General features: G+C 45.6%; 1 protein-coding gene across 4 annotated transcripts; it reads left to right on the top strand.

Annotated features, from left to right (window-relative positions):
* The first annotated feature begins 645 nt into the window (after nucleotides 1–645).
* Nucleotides 646–18,378, top strand: mgab (MAX dimerization protein MGA b). 4 transcript variants are annotated; one of them, XM_084031193.1, is made up of 23 exons: nucleotides 646–1,262; nucleotides 2,700–3,900; nucleotides 3,997–4,087; nucleotides 5,502–5,913; nucleotides 6,081–6,168; nucleotides 6,285–6,398; nucleotides 6,494–6,598; nucleotides 8,194–8,298; nucleotides 8,425–8,803; nucleotides 10,074–10,272; nucleotides 10,348–10,585; nucleotides 11,049–11,221; nucleotides 11,440–11,656; nucleotides 11,743–11,972; nucleotides 12,091–12,321; nucleotides 12,691–12,952; nucleotides 13,346–13,983; nucleotides 14,087–14,184; nucleotides 14,300–14,345; nucleotides 14,456–14,608; nucleotides 15,314–15,425; nucleotides 16,065–16,670; nucleotides 17,106–18,378. In XM_084031193.1, exons 2-23 carry the CDS (start codon nucleotides 2,736–2,738, stop codon nucleotides 17,939–17,941), a joined length of 6,498 nt encoding a protein of 2,165 aa, XP_083887319.1. In that variant the 5' UTR covers nucleotides 646–1,262; nucleotides 2,700–2,735; the 3' UTR covers nucleotides 17,942–18,378. The 4 variants fall into 4 exon arrangements, with proteins under 4 accessions (XP_083887319.1, XP_083887318.1, XP_083887316.1 ...); XM_084031192.1 differs by having other exon boundaries at nucleotides 2,700–4,087; nucleotides 11,746–11,972; XM_084031190.1 differs by having other exon boundaries at nucleotides 2,700–4,087.
* Nucleotides 18,379–19,796: the final 1,418 nt, after the last annotated feature.

Raw genomic sequence — 19,796 nt, 5'->3', positions numbered from 1 at the left:
GTGTATATTAGGCTATTTCACTACAAAAAAATAAATAATAATTTCAGTCAAAACAAGACACGTTTAAATCGACTTGGACACACATATTGGGTTATATTATTTATGGTAATTTCTCATTTTGTGGGGAGGGATGGTGTATTTTTTTTAAACAGGCTGCCATCCACCATTAAAAAAAATAAAATAAAGGGCATATAGATTAAATATTTAGTTGCCATGAGGTGATTTATTCGTGGATTGAAGGCTCACCTGTATTTATCACAGCCGCCATTTTATCAGAGAAGACAAAGAACGTCAACATCGTTCAGTATTAGCGTAGATTTAGAAAAGGTGAACCATTAGTTATTGATTACGACTGTATATGAATGTGTGTACATTATCGGGGGGTTGGGGGTATTAACTGCATTTATTACCCCGTCCAACCAACAATGATAACGCTGTGTTTAGGTCAAAGTCTCCGGCCTCAGCGTCGCCTCGACGGAAGACGACTGTCCGGTGAGGTCCCGCGGACGGAGCTTGCGCATTGGCTACTGGAGGCTCAACCGCCATGCTGGACGCGTGACGTCACAGCCCGAGAGCACGGATGTGTGTGTATAAGCGTGTGTGTGTGTGTGTGAGAGAGAGAGAGGCAGAGAGAGGAGTGTGTGTTCAGAGGGTGAGAAAAGGAACGTGATCGAAAAGGTAGAAGAAGTAAAAGTAGAGAAAGAACAGGAAAGGAAGAGAAAGTCTCGTCCTCTCGTCTCGGGAATTTACACGAGACGAGAACAGCATTTTCGCGCGAACTTGCTGAGAGTTGTCCGGCGCGAGCGGAGCGAGCTCGAGGTGGCAACACGCGAGATTATTAAAACAACAAAAAAAAATAAAACAACACAACAGGAGCCACCGGGATGGTGGTGGACTCCCGCTTCCCTCGCGCTGGCGGCCCGGGAATCACGCGCCATTGAAGAGCGAGAGAGAGAGGGAGAGGAGAGAGGGAGGAGGAGGAGGAGGAGGGGGGGGGTGTTGTGCATGCGCTTTGGCTCCACTTGCGTGCACGCTCGGGTCGGTCGATGCGAGAGCAACACTGGCGTGGCTCTCGGCCTCCATTTGCCAGTTTGTGTTTATGTTCGAGGGATTCACCGAGGCCCCCCCTCCCTCCTCCTCCTGCTCGCTTCTCCGCGGCGACGACGACGACGACGAGCAACAGTTTGGAGTTACGCCGTGAAACGCTGCGATATTGACGTCGCCATCGCGGGGCCACGAGGCGTCCGGTCGACGTCGAGAAGGTGAGGCGTTTTAGTTGAAACCTGCAACTTTTCCAACTTGGTGAGTGGCTGGCGGAGCGGGCGGCCTTCCCCCCACCACCACCACCACCACCCTCCTTCTTGTCTCGTGCGGTGTGCGCGAGGAAGAGAAAAGAAGCCGCTGCTAAGCAACTTACAGTGTCTTAATATTTTTTTTAAACAGTCACGCGCAGAACCGTTGCCGGTTTTAACCGATTTGATGCGCTCGCGCGGCACCTTCAGACTAAACAAGCATCGGTGTTGGTCGGTGGTGTGATTAGTTGGATTTGACCCGGAGAGGGCAAGAAAAAAACCCGGGTTTAACGTGTGTTGTCCCTCGCGACGGAGGTGATTTAAAAAGGTAAACGTGTATTTATTTCTTTATTTATTAATCCAGATTAGAAGTGCGGGCCTGTTCCGAGTGTTTCAGCCATGCACGTCTTCCTCAGCTGCTGTGCGTGAGACCGGCCAGGCTATTGGTCAGTTAGACACATACACAGAGGTCTCACGGCACACACCTCACGAAGACAAAGTCCACTTCTCTCAGAAAGACAAATTAGATATTAAACTTTTTAAAAAACAACAACAATCAAACGCCATGTTGTGCCATTCGATTTTATAGATGTAATATTGGTGTATTTTTTTATTATTATTTCACCTGCTGTTATTTCTGGAGCTGGAGTCCAGATGTGCATTATTTATTTATTTATTTATTTTTTTGCAAATGAAAGCATCATCACAACAAAAAACGTATTATTAATGTGAAGCCACACCTGCATGTTGTCAGTTATAGTTAATAAATACACAGTTTTTACACACTGGACCACACATGATGCAGCCCGTTGCTCTTGAATAAATTATTTATTTTGTTTTTCAGGAGAGTACAGCATAATATCCTGAAAGTGCTCTTGTTTTTTTATTCTCATTAGGATTCCCATTGGGTCACAATGAGCTGTTTTATGAATCGAGCACATCAGATATAAAAAAATATAGTCCGGTTGCTCCGGCAACGTGAGAAACCAACAGCTTTCATTTTGTATGATTTAATTACATTGCTGTTATATTGATGTTCGTCCTCCTTTATATTTATATTTATCAGCAGCTGTAGTCAATGTTACACCTGGATATTTGTGTTATATCTGAAAACGATCAAATATATATGTTAAGAAGTTTGTAATATGAGTTCATGGCTAAACCTTGAAGTAATACTAAGTTAGTTGTTTTTAAAGTAGAACTACACATTTGTGGTTGCATTGACTGCAGACTTGTTTACATCTCTCCTCACATCTTTTATTTTTTATTTACTCCTTTGCTCTGCTTGGACGCCCTGTAATTGCTTTTGTGAACATTTGCATTTTAGCACCTATGTTTTAATTAGACCTGAACGTAAAGTGTACCCATGAACATCGTCAATATTATTGTTATGTCATTTTCTGTTAGGTGTCAGATGAAGTGGGACAGCGGAGGACTTTGGTGATGCCCTCCACGGACCCTGAACCCACATCAATGGAGAATACACTTCCACTGGAGGATGAGGAGGGCCGCTCCGGCAATCCCTCCACGGCTCCTCCTACGCCCGTCCCTTCCTCCACTCCTCTTGATCCGGCCGCCACCAGACATAATCATTTCCCCGGCGAGACAACGATGGAGGAAAAAGCCGTCTCCGTGGCGAGTAATGATCGCAGTGCGGCTCTCTCTTCGCCTGCCGAAGCTAGCCCGGCCAAGACCGCCGCGACGTCACCCGCTACCGTGGGAACGAGCCCAGCTACCTCACACTCGGCGTCGGCTTCGGACTCCCTGACGTGCACGGGGACGAGCATCATCAACATATCAGACACGTCGCTGTCGGTGTCCGAGCCGGCGCCGGCGGCGCTGCCGACGTACAGCGGTTCGGATCCGAAGACTGTCTTTCCCGGCGTGCTGATATTCAAAGGCGTCGCCGTCAGTCTGGAGAACAACGGCGTGTGGAAGCAGTTCAACAGCTGCGGGACGGAGATGATTCTCACCAAGCAGGGGCGCCGCATGTTCCCGTACTGCCGGTATCGCCTGTCCGGCCTGGACCCCCAGCGGAAGTACAGTCTGGTCCTTTCTATAGTCCCGATCGACCAGCACAGGTACCGCTGGAACACCAGCAAATGGGAGGTCACCGGGCCGGCAGAGAACCAGTCCCAGGGTCTGATCCGGGCTTTCCCCCATCATTACTCGCCCAGTCTGGGCTCGGAGTGGATGTCCACCCTGGTGTCCTTCTACAAACTCAAACTGACCAATCATTCCCAAGACCAGGAAGGTCACATGATCCTCCACTCCTTGCACCGCTACATTCCCAGGCTACACGTGATTCCTCTCCCCGACGGCGACGGGCCCACGCCTAACCAGCCCGTCATCATGGGACCGGAGAGCATGACCTTCACCTTCCCTCAGACCGAGTTCATGGCCGTGACCACGTATCAGAACTTCCGCATCACGCAGCTGAAAATTAATCACAATCCGTTCGCTAAAGGCTTCAGGGAGGACGGGCACAACTCCCGCCTAAAACGGGTCACTGCCGAGGATCAACCCGTGGCAAATACGGACAATGTGGTTAAAACGGACAATGTGGTGAAAACGGACAATGTGGGAAAAACAGACATTGTGGTGAAAATAGACAATGTGGTGAAAACGGACAATGTGGTGAAAACGGACAATGTGGTGAAAGCGGACAATGTGGTGGTGAAAGCGGACAATGTGGTGGTGAAAGCGGACAATGTGGTGGTGAAAACAGACGCTCCGCCTCCCGTTGCAAAACCCGCCGAACCCAGCGAGGACGAGGAGCTGGTTGTGGATCTGAGGTCAGTTTTTATGTTATTTGTTCTGTGGTGGCTTTATTAGGGGCACCTGTGCAATCTAAAGCAATCCAATAACTTATCCAGTCCCGTTTTGATTAATCCTGCCGGGGAAAATAAAATAATATACAACACGTAGCATGCCATAAATGACGCAGTACATACAGGGGAATAAAAGCAATAATAAGAAGGCAAAAACAATCAGTCCGGATGAGAACAAACACTTTCTTTCTTTGAAATAAACATCCCATAGTTCAGGTTCATCCACTCTTAGGCACATGACCTTTAACCTAGCTTTAGTCCAAATTAGGGAGTACAACAGCAGTATTCTGTCCTGAAGCAAGAACATCGCTTTTAGATAGAACATACGTTATATGTAATTAATGGAGTTTGCACTGTGGTCGCCTCTTTCTGTCGTAGGTGAACACTCATTCAATATAATGCAGTACAGTCCCAACAAAAAACACCGTTGACCTCTAAATTGTAAAGGTCGAGCCACGTAGGTCGAATATGTGACGGAGCTGTTGAACTGTATTGCATTATTTGTTGATGTGAAGAATATATTCACCATGCTTTTGTGTTAAAGTTGAGTATTTATTTTATGTTAGCAGACTAAATTAGTAAAACACAATACGTTCAGGCACGATAACCCACTGTGTTTGTAGTGAAATGCAAATTTACAACCCCTGTACACAGGAGGCTAAAAAACAGAAATGCACAAAAATATACACCTAAAAAGTCTTCCATCCTTTTATCACTGTGATAATGGTTGATGGAGGGAAAAACGAACATCCACTGCTGCGTCCGGCTCGACAAAGTTACCTAAACCCAATCGTTTAATCTGAAAAAATGTGTTTTGACTGAATTCTACACACACACACACACACACACACACACACACACGGTGGTTAGATAGAATAACCGGAACAGCACAGTGGTCCCAAAAAGACCTTTGACTATATTGAATTGGGGGAAACTGAGACAGGATATTCGCTTGACACCACAAACCACGGCCTCAAAAAGCACCCATCGATGTGAATTTAAACCTGTTTCGCATTCGCAAGCGACACTGAGGATGGATGAAATACAGTTAGTTTCAATTCAGCATTTATTGCAGCGCTGTTGTGTTGGATTGCATTACACCGTGAGGAACATCTTTATTTATTTATATTTATGTAACAGCCCCCAAATAAGTCTTGGTGTCCTCTGATTAATCTGCTGTGTGACGTGCCGAATACTAGAAAACACGTCATGCAACGATGCGTAGACGTAATCAGTCAAACTGCTGGAATCACCCAATTATAATACCGCTGCCACATGCTGTGCCATCACAATTTGGTATTTTATAATGAGATCAACATTATGATTTTCATTTTTCCGATAGTTTTGATAGACGGTAGATCGTTTTTCTGTCTTGCAGCACAGAGAATCCCACCGTCCCCGAGTCTCCCCCGAACGAGCAAGAGACCCGCGTGGTCCTGAAGCCCATAATGTCTACCGCCTCCGCCAGGGATGACGTCTTCGTGCCCTGTATAAGAGGCAAGCATGCACTTGGCGAGATTGTGCTCGTCCAGAAACGTCCAGTCGTGGAACCCAAGGAAGAACCCGTGACCCCGGCGTCCCCGATGTCCCCTGTGTCCACGCCGGGGTCGTCGCCCCGGTACTTCAAGAGGAGGAAGAGGATCAACAGACGGTGGGCAAATTCACGGGGAAAAGACTGGAAACCTGCGATCGCCTCTCCCACGGTATTCCACAGCCCGTCGTTGACTGTCGCTATGCAACCAGAGCTGGATGATGTAGAAGGTCTGCTGTTTGTGTCATTTACCTCAAAGGTAAAAAAAACACGGATAAATAGAAAGATTTCCCTGCACATGTCTGCATGTCTCCAAAGATATTTTGTCTCTGCATTCCAGTGGCGGGGTTGGTTGTTGCATACCAGAGTGATTTTGGGGTGTGTGTAGTGAGAAGTTTTAGCTTTAATTTTCCTTCCGTGTGACAGGAAGCTCTCGAGGTTCACGTCGGGGACAAGCCGACCAATAGAACGCCATCGGTTTCCCTCACAACGCCAGTGCAGTGTAAGGAAAAAGGTACGTGCTGTAAAGACGCGTGTCATTTGTTCTACCTGTGTTATGAAATATATCCAGCACGAAGCTCAGCCTCTTTGTATTCTATTTAACAAATCCACGTTTCTGTGGCGTTGCAGTGGAGGTGATTCCAGAGACGGATGAGGAGAAGTTGGCCCGCCTGGAGGCCGTCCTGCTGCAGGACCTCGTCGGTCTCAAGAACAGACAGGTCATCCATCCCGTGCTGCAGGAGGGTGAGTTCATACGTTTAAACATCCCAGCGGTTACATGAAAGGAATACGAGGGCGTTTTTTCTCTAATTGACTCCCCGTTTTGTCCGTTTTTCTAGTGGGCTTGAAGTTGACTTCCCTGGACCCAGCGAAGTCCATCGACCTGAAGTATCTGGGGGTCCGTCTGCCTCTCCCTCCCCCAAACCTCCCAGAAAGAGTCGACGGTCGGTTACATTTATATCGACTACCAAAATGCATCTAAAATACGATCTGGCCATTTAGTCGCTCGGCTCCGTAGAAGGAGGGACAGGAAACGGTGGTACCGAAGCGACATGGCAATTTCAAAATAAAAGCATATATTAAAGATTATGATATCGATGTTTTGAACGATATTGGACTGTTGCACTAATATAGTGATCATGATCTATGTATCCTTACACTCCTTGTAGGCTATTCAATGCAATTTAGACACCATGAGGTTTGGAGCTTTTTGATGGAGGGAAATCTTAGTAACTGGATGTCTTTGAGTTTTAATGAAATGCCCCGTCATAGATACATAAGAGCCCTGTGTAATTATACCCAGTTTTATATAACAAAAGATTTTTGCTCCCTTCCTCTCTCAGTAAAATGATCCCTCACGCACATTTACATGGCAGCCTAATGTATTTAGAAGGATCATTTACAACAGGCTGAGTGATAATTACCTCTTCCTGCAAGCCTCAGCTGTAGTCTGTCAGCTATGATCTGGAGATGCAGGAAACGAGGTGAGGCCGGAGAGGTTTTCTTTTAAGGATACGACCAAGTAATGGTTCGCTTGTGTTTCAAAGACACGTCTGTCAAACAGACCAAGGGCGTCTGGGACTGTACAATTTCTGGATCGCCTTCTGCTTTTGCATTGATTTCCCCCCCCCAACCAAACATGAAGATTATCAACACGCGGAAGTCGTTTCCGTTAGAAGTAGTCTGTTTCAGTAGTAGTAGTCACTTAATATTGATTTTTCTAAATGTTTCTCCACCGCCACCATGTTGGAGGTAAAAACACAGAGACGCCATCCCGTCGGCGAGCTGCGCAGAACGCCACTAATATAATAAGTGTACCATTAACTTCCATCATTCCAAATGTTTTCCACGGCTTTATTGTGGACTTCCAGTTGGGAAAAATGGTCTTCCTCACTCTCCTGTCATGGCCAACAGGATTAAATTGATCGTGCATCAGAGCAATACTGGCAAATATGGTCTTATTGTCTCGTTACATGTGTTTGTTTTTAGGAGAAGACGATTGAATGAAGATTTGTTACTTTTGGTGAATTAATTCTTATATTATTAGATTTTATGTAATTATTTTCAGCTGTGTCTACACTGAGAACACGTAATAGATTTATTTCTTTAATAAACGTGGGATAAACACATGAAAATCAACAGGAAGTGGTGATCAAAGGTCTAAATCGTGTTGCCCGGTGGACAGATGTTCTGAATCCTCCAGACTTTTATTTCTGTCAGCAAACATTAAGGCTGTCAACGAATACTTAAATTTGAATTTACGTTTGAATAATAAAAAAAACATCATTTCCAGTTGCTTGTGGGGGAGAATAGCAGCATAATCGCTCATTAAATGTAACGTTAGGTAAAGCTGAACGATGAATAATTCAACAAAAACAATCATAATGGCAGAGAGTGACACACTGTATACTTAGATAATTGTTTTTATCAAATTGTAAAATTGACGATTGCATCACTTAAAACCATCAACACTTGTGAAGTGTGAAATCTTGTGCTGTTATTGAACTGAAGGCTTGAACGCAGCGTGTGTCCTTCACAGATAAAGGATTCATCTCACGGACGGGGAAGACGAGCGACATGACAAAAATAAAGGGATGGAGGAACAAGTTCATCAAAAGGACAGAAACGCCTCCGAACTGTGAAGGTATGGATTCGCTCGTTTGGTTGCAGCGATCCTTTTTGCCTATTTAGTCATTCTTATTAGCAGAATAAATGTTCTCGTGTCTGGTTCATTGTTCCTCACTGACGTGTCTTCGTTCCTCTCCTGAAGGCTCACAGAAGAACCTCTCTGCTTTCTGCAGCAACATGTTGGACGAGTACTTGGAAAGCGAGGCCCAGTACATCAGCGAGCGCGCCGCCGCCTTCACCACCAGCTCTGAGGAATCTGTGGCCTATCAGCTGCCCGTTAAAAGCTCCAGCTATGTGAAGACCCTGGACAGTGTGCTCAAGCATCGGAAAGCTGCTTGCAAATTCCCAGCGGGGGCGAACAAGCCCTGCCCCCTTTCCCACAAGCCCCTTCTCTACTCTGCCCTGGCGTCGCCGCCTCCTCCTCTGGCCAGCCCCGAGGCCGCCGTTCAGCCTGAAGCTCAGCCTGAAGCTCAGTCTGAAGCTCAGTCTGCATCCTCGCCCACGCAGCCGGCAGCACAGAGGTACGTTTGCGAATGTGTCTTCATGATTAGGAGAGATTTTCCTGCTGAATTGTTTAATAAAACAACAGAAAATAGTCCATCATAATGTCCAGAAGTGGCATTTTCCAGCCTGAGGGGGACGTCGTCATCACAACAGTTCAAATCCTCCTCAAATCTATTATTAATAACGGGACTAATTGTTTAAGCTCAAGTTGGGTTTTTTTCTCCCCCCAGTGAACAACCCATGAGTCCATTAAAAAAAGTAATTCCTTGAATGAGTCAGCCACGGTGTTGAGATAGTTTTATTGGCTGGTGATATGAATATGAAATAGCTCGGGACACTTTACACGATTAAGTCTCCACTTGTCCTTTTTGCTCTTGAAATGCCCATTCACACCCACAGCTGTGTCTATTTATAACGTTTCTGGCTTTTATTTATTTATTTCCTTGCTTTCAGATGTCTTTCATTCTTGGAAAATGGTTACTCTCGAGTTTGTCGCTCTTGTGCAGCTTGTATATATTATTGTGTGTTTTGTGTGGACTAAATGATGGCAGGACAGTGTTGACAGTAGGGGTGAGTATTGGCAAGAACCTCACGATACGATATGTATCACGATACTTTGGTCACGATACGATATGTATCACGATACTTTGGTCACGATACGATACGTATCACGATACTTTGGTCACGATACGATACGTATCACGATACTTTGGTCACGATACGTATCACGATATCACAATATTGCGATATAAATAAAGATGAAAACACAAGTACCTGTATATGTACATCAGATGATATTGATCAGAGGACAAACTGAGTCAAAACTATTTCATTCAAAACAGCCTCTCCATTTTATTAATTCCCATGAAATTCACTGGAATAAATATAATGAAAAAGGATAAAGTACTGCATTCACAACGCGTCTAAACATGAATCTTTTTCTCTCTTTTTTTTTTAATCGATCTTTGGAGTTGAAAAAATCGATATTGTATTGGGTGGCAAAGTATCGCGATATATTGCCGTATCGATATTTTTACCCACCCCTAGTGGACAAACATGTTGTCATTTACATACTTGCACAATGTTAATGTTGCAAAATCAATATCGGTAAAAAAGCATTTAGAGAGCTTCATCTTTGTCGAAAGGTGAAAGCAGTTGTGAATTTTTCCTGCTTTTCTTATGAATCTGCTTCCTCAGTTCTGCCCTTGTCTTATAAGGAAGTACATGATGTGTTTTTTTTTTTATAAATGAATTGAAACACTTATCAGCTCGGTCCTGCCTCTCCAGATTATCTGCAGGCCACCCATGGGGCGGCCAGAAACCGGCAGCGAGCTTTGGGCCGAACCACATGAGACCTACAGGTCTCACAAAGTTGCAGCACACGCTGGTGCAGATGGAGGTCGGAGCCCTGCACCAGGGTCTGAGGAGAACCCAGCTGACTCCGGAGAGGCTGTCGTTGGCTCTGTCTGGTTTGCTGACAAAAGAGGTATGCATCATGGTGTATGCAGGTGTACATGTGCAGTAGCATGTCATGTTTGACGATAACGGCTGTCGTTTTCAGATGGTGCACAGGCAGTTCACCAAAACAATGAAGTACCCAAAGTTTAAAACGTCCGGGCCCGAGTGCGGTCAGGAGTTCTGCACCCTGGGCTGCGTGTGCTCCAGTCTGCAGCATCTCAACAGAGCGTCCTTCCATTGCCGGCGGCCCGAGTGCATGTTTGGCTGCGCCTGCTTCAAACGCAAGATCACCAAACATCTGAGCGCGAAGGAGAGCGAAGAAGCAATCCACCCCGTCTACTGTAAGATTGAGTTATTTTCATGTCATTTGTCCACGTGGTTCATTTTTGAGTCTGGTTTCACAGTGAATAGAGGTGGGAGGATAATCAATTCTATGATGCATCACGATGCTTTGTTGAATGATTCTGCATCGATGCAGTTAAGACTTTTTTTTTTTTTTTTGGGAGAATCTTTCCACATTTTATTTCATTTTTTATATATTTTATATACAAGTAATGTAAAAAATGAACTGTACTGTAACTGAGATGCAGATGAGGTGACTGAAGATTCCCACCACTAACATTGAATGTTTATTTACCTTTTAAATACAGCTGCATTATTTCATTCAAAACATAATTCACCAGGAATGCAGTTTTCCATTTTTGTGTTTTTTATCACAGAACCGTCACATGTAGACGGGGAGATTTTGCATCTTAGCTTTCGTACCGCCGGTAACTCATGAGTGTTAATTTATCCCTCCCTCAGCTGTGACTAACATGGAACCCGTGGTCCTGCCTCACCCGGGCTCCTTCACTAAGAAACTGTGGATCAACCATGACATGGATCCAGAACCGATCTTCATCCCCAAAAGCACTCCTCCTCCTGTTTTGCCACCCGTAAAGGTCGTAAAACGCAGCAATGTTCGTCTACCACAGCCGGTAAAACCTCTCTCTTATTGGCTTTAATACTGCGCCCCCCCCCCCCCCCCCCCCTCCTTGTACTAAACATTTGATTTATGCATTACACTGTCGTAGATGTCGCTTATTCTTCACTGATCTAGTTTGAGCTGCAAGCTTGGGAAGCTTAAGAATGTACTCTTCTGTTTAAATGTGTCCCCTTTTTTCAAATTGTATAACAAAAAAAGTCCTGATTGCAGATTCGAGAGGAGGATAAGGACCCCGTGTATAAATACCTGGAGAGCATGATGACGTGTGCACGTGTGAGGGAGTTCAACAGCACTCCTCCACCCGTACTCAACCTGGAGCCGAAGATCTTCGATACGTCTACACCAAACACAGCAGCGAAACCACAGAATGCAGCCGCCGATAACGTGCCAAAGAAGGACCACGGTGCCCTCCTGGATAAGAAAACAGGTAAGGAACCAAAGAGATGATTTAGTGGATTACATGAAGATGTTCTTCTTGTTACCGTGATGCATTGTGTGTGTCACCTCCCCCAGCAGAGAAGCATCCCCAGGAGATGATCTCAGGTGAAAAAGAAGCAAAGAAGCAAATCCAGATCCAATCAGTGTGTCAGTGGGGCAAAGACCGCACAATGATCCTGGAAGCTTTATGTCAGCGCATGAATCAGAACCGGCTGACTCGGCCCTTCTGGGTCAGACCGTACCGCATCCGCCCGGTCGCCAAGATCTTCATGCGGAAGCCCAGCGGCTCCATCGTCACCTACAGGGTGGGAATCACACCTCACACACACACCAGATCCAAAACAGACCAGGATTTGAATATTATAATCCCTCAGTCCCCAAATATAGTTTGTCTTCATTCCATAACTCCACTCTTTTCTCCAGATACACATCAGTAAACCGACGAAAGCCAGTGATATTGAGGAAGACGACAGCGAGGAGGAGAAGCACGAAGATAAAAGCCTGAATGGGGACGCCGAAGAAGAGGACGACGGCCCGAAGGAAGAGCCAGATATTCGCTATGGCGTCACGCCCTTCTTGAGCGGAGTGTTACCAGCGGGCCGACTGAAAGCCAGGACCAAACCGGTCGGCTGCCAAGAATACGGACTCATACAGGTCAGGCTCGACGTTATTAGGCCACCAAATAGTATAGAAACCTCTCCAGGCAAACCTGCAGTCCATCTTCTATGTGGCCAGATCGAGCGGAAAAGGCCTGAACACGGCTGTGAATAAGGGCAGAGCTAGCAGCTAACTAGCATTAGCAGCCGTGCAGAGAGAGTTTTAATCTGGAGGGGAACTGGAGACAACCTTCCACCGTGGGTTGGGGGATGGTAACCTCTGTGTGAGAGCTGTGCAGTGAGGCTGCCATTAGCTCGCCAGTGGGATGCACAGCTTCTACATGACATAGATTAACACTGTTTAGGGGCTCATGTCTGGAAATGTGCGCTTTTAAGGTGTAACATCTGTGCATTTCTTCATTCTCAGGTAAACGGCAAGTCCTATAATCAGGCCCGACTGTTGCTGGGGAGCATGGGTTCTCTACATCCAGCCAACCGGCTCGCAGCGTTCGTCACGGGCCGACTGCAACCTCCCGGCGGCATTTCTCTCAAAATCACTCGGAAAAATGACCCCGCAAGCAAAACCACCCCTCCCGATAACCTGCACGTAAAGACTGCTGGCACGGTCGTCCCGCCGGTTGTTGCTCCAAATAAATCCGCTGATCTGAAGCCGCCATCGCAGCCAACAGGTACCAATCATCTCGCTTTTTTCCTGGAAGTCGGGCACAAGCACTTGGTTTTAATTGCTTTGCAATCGAGAACTTGTGACTATTGTAATATTGAAATCATCAGAGGAAGTCAAACCACCTGAATAAATATGCTCAGACAGCGAGGTGAATAAAACCAGGACTGTGGATTAGATGTGTTCTTTCTTTGTTATACTTAGTTCTCATGGAGCATTTTCTTCAGCAGTATCAGACTGAGGAAGCAGCGTAGCAGCTGTATGTTGAAACAGGAGTTGCCATGTTTTGCTGTTTTTACCTTTTGATTTATTTATGCATTGTAAGGTGAAAGGTTCAAATAAAATGTATTATTATCATTGTTTCTTCGTCTCACCACCCTGCATTGTGTTGTTTATTCAGCTCCGCTGTTCCCGCCGGTCGTTTGGAGGAAGCCATCCAACAACTTGCAGCAGCAATCCCAAAACTCCTTCCCCGCCAACCTTTTCGCCTTGGCCCCGGTTGGCCCGGTCGGCCCCTTCCAGAACACCTCCACGTCCTCGCCCGTCTCTCTCACCGTGTCGCCGTCGCTGAAAACGCCCAGCTTCCTCGGACAGAGCGGGACCTACTCGTTCAGGATCTGCCCTCCGGCTGACGGCGGCACCAGAGGACAGAACCTGCCAGGAGTCACCCTGCCCGGGGGCTTCACCCTCATTGAGCTCCCTAAGCCCGGAGCCAACGGAGCCGCTACAGAATCCACAAACGGGGCTGATGTGGACAAAGCCCAAGCACAAAAGGCCGCTTTGATTAATTTCCGCCGCTTCGCAGCCCGCGCCGCTGCAAATTGGCTCGGCGCGGATACCTTCGCCGCGGCTAAGGACCTTTTGAGCAGCAGATCGGTGGAGCCGGGAAGCTCCTCTGAGCTGTTGTCCGAAAAGAAGGTGCAGTCAGATGGGAATAACGACAGCAACAGCAGCCAGGTGGAACCGAACCTGGACATCGCCTCGGAGGACATGAGCTCCGACTCCGACTTCTCAGATTACGGAGAGGCTGACGAAGATGTACGTTCTGGGAATAAGAAATGTCCTTCTGATTCTAATACTCAACAGATCAATAATCCGTAGTCTTATCCTGGGAATGATGTATTTGTCGTTTTCTCTTCAGGAGGAGGTTGTGGACATTGAGACCGTAGAAGAGGGAAAACAAGGACTGGCCATCGAACAGATGAAAGAAGTCGTCCGCAAGGCAATGAAGGAGTCTGGGTAATGCTTGTGAATGAAAGGAATGAATAGGAAATACAACATGTGGTCCTTTGCAGGTATTGTACGCTGCTATGAAATTAATTTAACATTTTCTCCAATTCTTCTCGACCTTCAGCGATTCCAGCGATGGCTTTGGATCGGCGAAGGATCTCAACACCCAGGTACGAGCTTTTCACGAGCCGCCTTCTCCTCCCGCAGCAGACAAGCGGCACGATAGATTTCCAAAGATATGACAATATCAACTTATCGTTGTGTCCGTTTATCGTTCCAGGACAACCTGGATCTCTGTGCGGACAACAGGAGGCGGAAGAACCACACGGCGCTCGAACGGCAAAGACGCTCCGAGCAGCGGGACCTCTTCGACAAGCTCCAGATCGTCCTTCAGAGCGACCCCAGAGCCCCGAGGCTCCGCCTCCTCTCACTGGTCAGTTCCACAATCCTGCTCACTACGGATTTCCTCCTATTACGTCACGATGACACTTTCTTTTTGAGTCCTGCACACTTCAAACCAGCGAGAAGAGCTCAGACAAAAACACACAGAAATCTCTCATGTGAAATAATCAAAACCCAGCTTGTGTAGAAACCCGGAGCCCAAATTTTCATTGGCAGAAAATGAAATTGTACTACTGCATGCTAATTCGTGGGATTTGCACACACAAACATTTGCAAAACAATTCTGCTGTTAACATCAGAACTGATTTGAGGCGGCTTTGATTTTCCACTTCTGTACAAACTACAAACACACTACAAAAAAAACCTCATGAGTTTCCAAAGAGTTTAAATTTTAAAAACGGACATAATTAGATCACTCAGTTTAAGATGTCTCATTCAGGCATGAATTAACAAATGTATTCATGTTATGTAACCGTTTAAAAATCAAGTGAATTGTAATTTGACAGCAGAAACTGTTTAATCAAACGCTCTCTGATGGTTTAATTCCTGCAACAATGTTGCGTGCCATCGATTGGCATCAAAGAAGAATGAGGAATAACGTGTCTACAACAAAGAAGGCATATTCCTAAAATGCATACATGAGATGTGTGCCCGGCCCATGCAACCCGTTTTACGAGGTCATCCGTTCACAGCCCTGTGACACCGTCTTCTTGTTCTGGTCATGTCGTGTTCACAGGCATTAAAAGAAATCCAAAATCTGGTGGAGACCTCCAAATATCTGGAGGAGAAGAAGAGGAGGCTGACTCAGCTGCAGTCCAACTATGTGAAGGATCTCTCCCTTTTGTCCGGTGTGTAACGTTTGTGTAACGTTTGTGGCGTTCTGTACTCAAGATTCACTCCGTTGATTTACGTTTGTATTAAAATGGAAATCTGTCGTAGAGAATTCGTCATTCAGCCCAAAGGTCCTCCCCGTGAAGCATTTTTCACTCGCGGTGACATGATCGCGGGTAGATAATGGTGAATAATGAGCAGCGTGACACCGGCGTTGCTTTGAATAACAGTAATAGCCGTTGCTTCTCCAGGTGATGTGTGATAGCGCTACGGCGGACTCGAGCGCTTCCAAGTTGAGGATTATTCACGATCCAACAACATTGGTTATTTGCATAAGCTGCAGTCTATTTATTGATTCATTCGTTTACATGCCTACATTTGTTTTACGGGCTATCCTGCTATTTATTTGATGTGCTTCTTGCACATTTGTGTAGATGTTTTCATTTCCATAAAAAGGAAGTACAACGTAAGTAAATAATGAGCTCAAGTTTGAGGAAAGTACAGTGAACCAGCCTTTACCTTTTTTCTGATGCTGTTTCTGTTACATATAGAGTGCCCTGTCGAATCTTTGAACATCTCAAAATATTCCTCACTCAATCTTCAAAGCCCCCGAAACACGTTACTTTTACTAAACTTGTGAAATTTCACTCTTTCAGGCAAGTCGCACACACTGATTAAAAATAAGCTGAAGGAGATCTGCGAGAGGCAGAAGATGAGGGAGAAGAACCCGGAATGGAAGCCGTTCTTTTCCAATCTACTCCAGTCCAAAGCGGCTTTCCTGCAGTCCAAGGCTCCCTGGAATCCGCTCCAGACCAAACCCCTGTTACAGCCGGACCTCCTGGGGGGTCCGAGTCAGACCAAGATGCCCACGCCTGCAGCCCAGAAGTTGATGTCCCTGCTTCAGCGTAACCTACCAAAGACTCCGGCCCCGCCGAGCACAGAGCTGCCCAAGCTTCCACCGGCGTCTCCGGTCCCGGTCCAGGTCCCGGTCCCGGTCCCCTCGCTACAAGGTGGTCTGATAAAGACCGAGGAGGAGCAACAAGAGATTCCTGTTGCCCCGGCCCAGGTGGGTGTGGCCACAAACAAGACGACGGTCTCGGTCGCAGCTACGCCTCAGATCCCGGCGGTCCAGGACGGAGCCTCGTCTGTTCCCCCGACGCCCAACGCCAGCAAGCAAGCCGTTAAACCTCCACCGTCTTTTGCTCTTCCTCTCATTCGCTCCAAGACCGGCAGAATCATCCTCCCCTCCTCTCTGAAACCACGTAAGTTAAAGACATCACTGCTTGAAGTATCTTCATGTACATGGAGAATTATGAATGAAAGTATTTCAGACAGGAAAAAATCATTGAGCAAAACCAACATTTAAAGCAAAAAAAAGGAGTAGGAAGAATTTATGTAATCCCAATTTTCTGAAACATTGCACCTTTTATATGTTCATTTAATATATTAAATATTCTATTAATTTCATGTATCATGTTCATATTATATACGATAGATGCATATATTTACACCTAGAGAACACATTCATACATACTGTATACTCACATTACATACATAATGTACAATACCATGACCAACTTTTTATATATATATATATATATATATATATATATATGCACAAACCCCCACAGTAGATTTTCTTAAAGACCTCCCTCATCCCTGTCTTACGTTTTCTATATTTTCCTCTCTCCTCACAGTCGGTAACGGCTTCTACACACTCATGGTTATGCAACCCAAGCAGGAGGGAAAGAAGGATAAAGCCGACCCCTCAGCTAGTGTGCAACCTTCTGATGTGGACTCGTCCACGAACCAAGACAAGGGAGTTTCTGAATGCGACCGACCTTCAGACACGGGGAGCGTCACGGAGGAAGCCTTGCAGTCCTCAGACTCTAACCCAAAGCGTGTGAAAGCCCCCCTGGCCGAGCTCGCCCTCCTCAACAAATCCATCGCTTTGCCTTCGGTGACTCCGAAAACCACCGCTACTGCCTGCTTGAGTTTCAACCGCGTGAATGAGATTCCCGCTACCTCTGTCGAGCCTGCTCCCAGCCCCCCCGTAGTCCGCCGGCCCCGGGGCAGGCCTCGAAAGCGCCACGCCGCGGCGGAAGACGCCAGCGAAAGCGAAACGTCCATTCTGGTCGAAGAGAAACGTGAAAAAAAGACTTTAGAGGCGAGCGAGACGCCAGCTAAAGACGAAGGGCGAAAGGTTATCCCTAAACCTGCGGCAGGCAAACGGCCCAGAGGACGGCCTCCGAAGAAGAGGAAGTCCACGCAGCTGTGGAGTCCTCCGGTCGGGCAGGCGAGAGGCAGTCCACCTCGATCCAACGAGGGCAGCCCCGTCGGACGTTCCCGTAGTTGTAAAAGCCCCGACGTCAAAGCTAAAGACGGCTCCGCGAGAAGAGTCGGTGCATCTCGGCCGTTAACCCGAGGCTCGCTAGGAAAGGACTTCCCCAGTGCAAAGAAACGCTCCTGGATCGACGTAGAAAAGGAACTGGAACCGGAGATGGAGTCTGAATCCGAATCTGACTCGGGATAGTCCTCGTATCTCCAAAAAGACATGTGACCTCAGTTAGTCTCAGAGCTGGACGCTGCTGCTTTCTGTATGTGTTGGCACAAAACTCAGTGGACCTTTTTTCTTACTATAGAGAGGTTGTTTTTTTTTGGTACAGAGAATATAAGAAAGCATTAATTGACCCGCTGAATGTATGAATATAGATAAATGATAACTCCCACATTCAGTTTTATGTTTTGACATTTGTCACCTACATTAATTTACTTCTCCTCAGAAACTGCATTTACGTTACTGATCTGTCTTATGCAAATACAAGTAAAACTCTACAGATTATGTAATTCCAATATGTTAAGCCTTTCCGTGTAATTTGACTCTATCCTGAACAGCTTAATTAACTGTCAAATGTACACGTTAACTCATGTTTTTCCCATTTTTATTAAGAGATCGGTTGATGCATTAATCCGTTTGTGAAATTCTTGTTTTGCGTTGTAGCACTTTATGTTTTTTCGGTAGAAACCACCATGACGTCTTTGTTGTTGTCTGTTTAGCAGCAGTAGTGATCCATATCATGGGGAGTTAGCGCTGTAATATGCATATAACCCTGATGAGTCACAAGCAATCGAGAAAAAAACCTATTAGCCATATATTGTGTTGATGAAAATAACCTCTGTAAATATATTCCTCTTTTTAATCGCAAAACATTTACTTGATGGATGATTTTTGAAACACTGGTTGTGCTGTCCTTTGGGTTTAATATGAAAATGTGAAAAATAATGTGGCCTTTAAAATCAATAAAAACGACATGCATTTATTAAGGAGCTCTCGAGTCACTGAAAAACTAAATATTGTGCATTAATTTGATGTTTTGGGGACAGAATTGAGCTCTTTTATTCGTAGATGGAAGAAAGATTTGTTTAGAAAAAGAACATTGAAGCAAATAACCCAACATTTTGTTTTTATTTAATTTAAGCTGCCACGAAAACGGCAAAAACGGTATTTACATGTGAGCAGGGTATTGACGGGGTATTTACTAGTTTGTCGTCATAGCAACAGCACACCACAGTTAAGCTGTCTTGCATTATCACAGTGATGTCATCAGCTTATATTTAATATATGATTTGGCTTTCGTTAAGCTATCTATCATATAGCTATTATGCTATATATCATATATAGATAGATATACAGTATGTTGGCTATTTATATATCCATCCATTTAACACTGATTATCCTGTTTTATATATATATATATATATGTTTATATGGTTGATGTTGGGATTGTATAACAATTACAAATTATTTATTATTTATTTTCTCTACAATGGGTGCTCTGTCGTCATTGCGGGGCGTGGCTTGTTTGTACAAGGAGGTCGGACCGGATCCTATAAATCATTCATCAACGTCACAGGGAGGAGGAGGAGGGGCGGGTCGGGGAGGTCACGTGGTGCTTTCAATGTAAATTACACAATCAGACGTTCAATAATGTTACAACCTGACACTTTAACATGATAATGAATGTTTATTAGATCAAGTAAGCTATTTTTTAGAAAAACAAAAGTACCGGTAAATATGCATTTAATTGTTTTAATTGGTTGACTTAATGATTTTACATTTAACTTGAGGAAATTTGCATATAGGCATAAAAGAACAAATGGACCGCTATGCATGAACATTGTATCGTCCAATCAAACACACAGACATCCGCCGTGTGGCTTTAAACCCCCCCAGTCTCTCTGTAATCCTATTAAATGAAATTAAGTACAACAGCAAACAAAAGCGATCATTGATGTAATCATGAGACCGGTGCAGGTGGAGATTAATCCGTGATGTCATGCAGGCGAACGGCTGAGCAGCGGTCAGTCCTCAAGTGGTTCAGGAGCGA

The sequence above is a fragment of the Eutrigla gurnardus genome (genome assembly GCF_963514095.1).
Source record: "Eutrigla gurnardus genome assembly, chromosome: 16".
NCBI lineage: Eukaryota > Metazoa > Chordata > Actinopteri > Perciformes > Triglidae > Eutrigla > Eutrigla gurnardus.
This window is presented reverse-complemented; position numbering and strand designations above follow the sequence as displayed.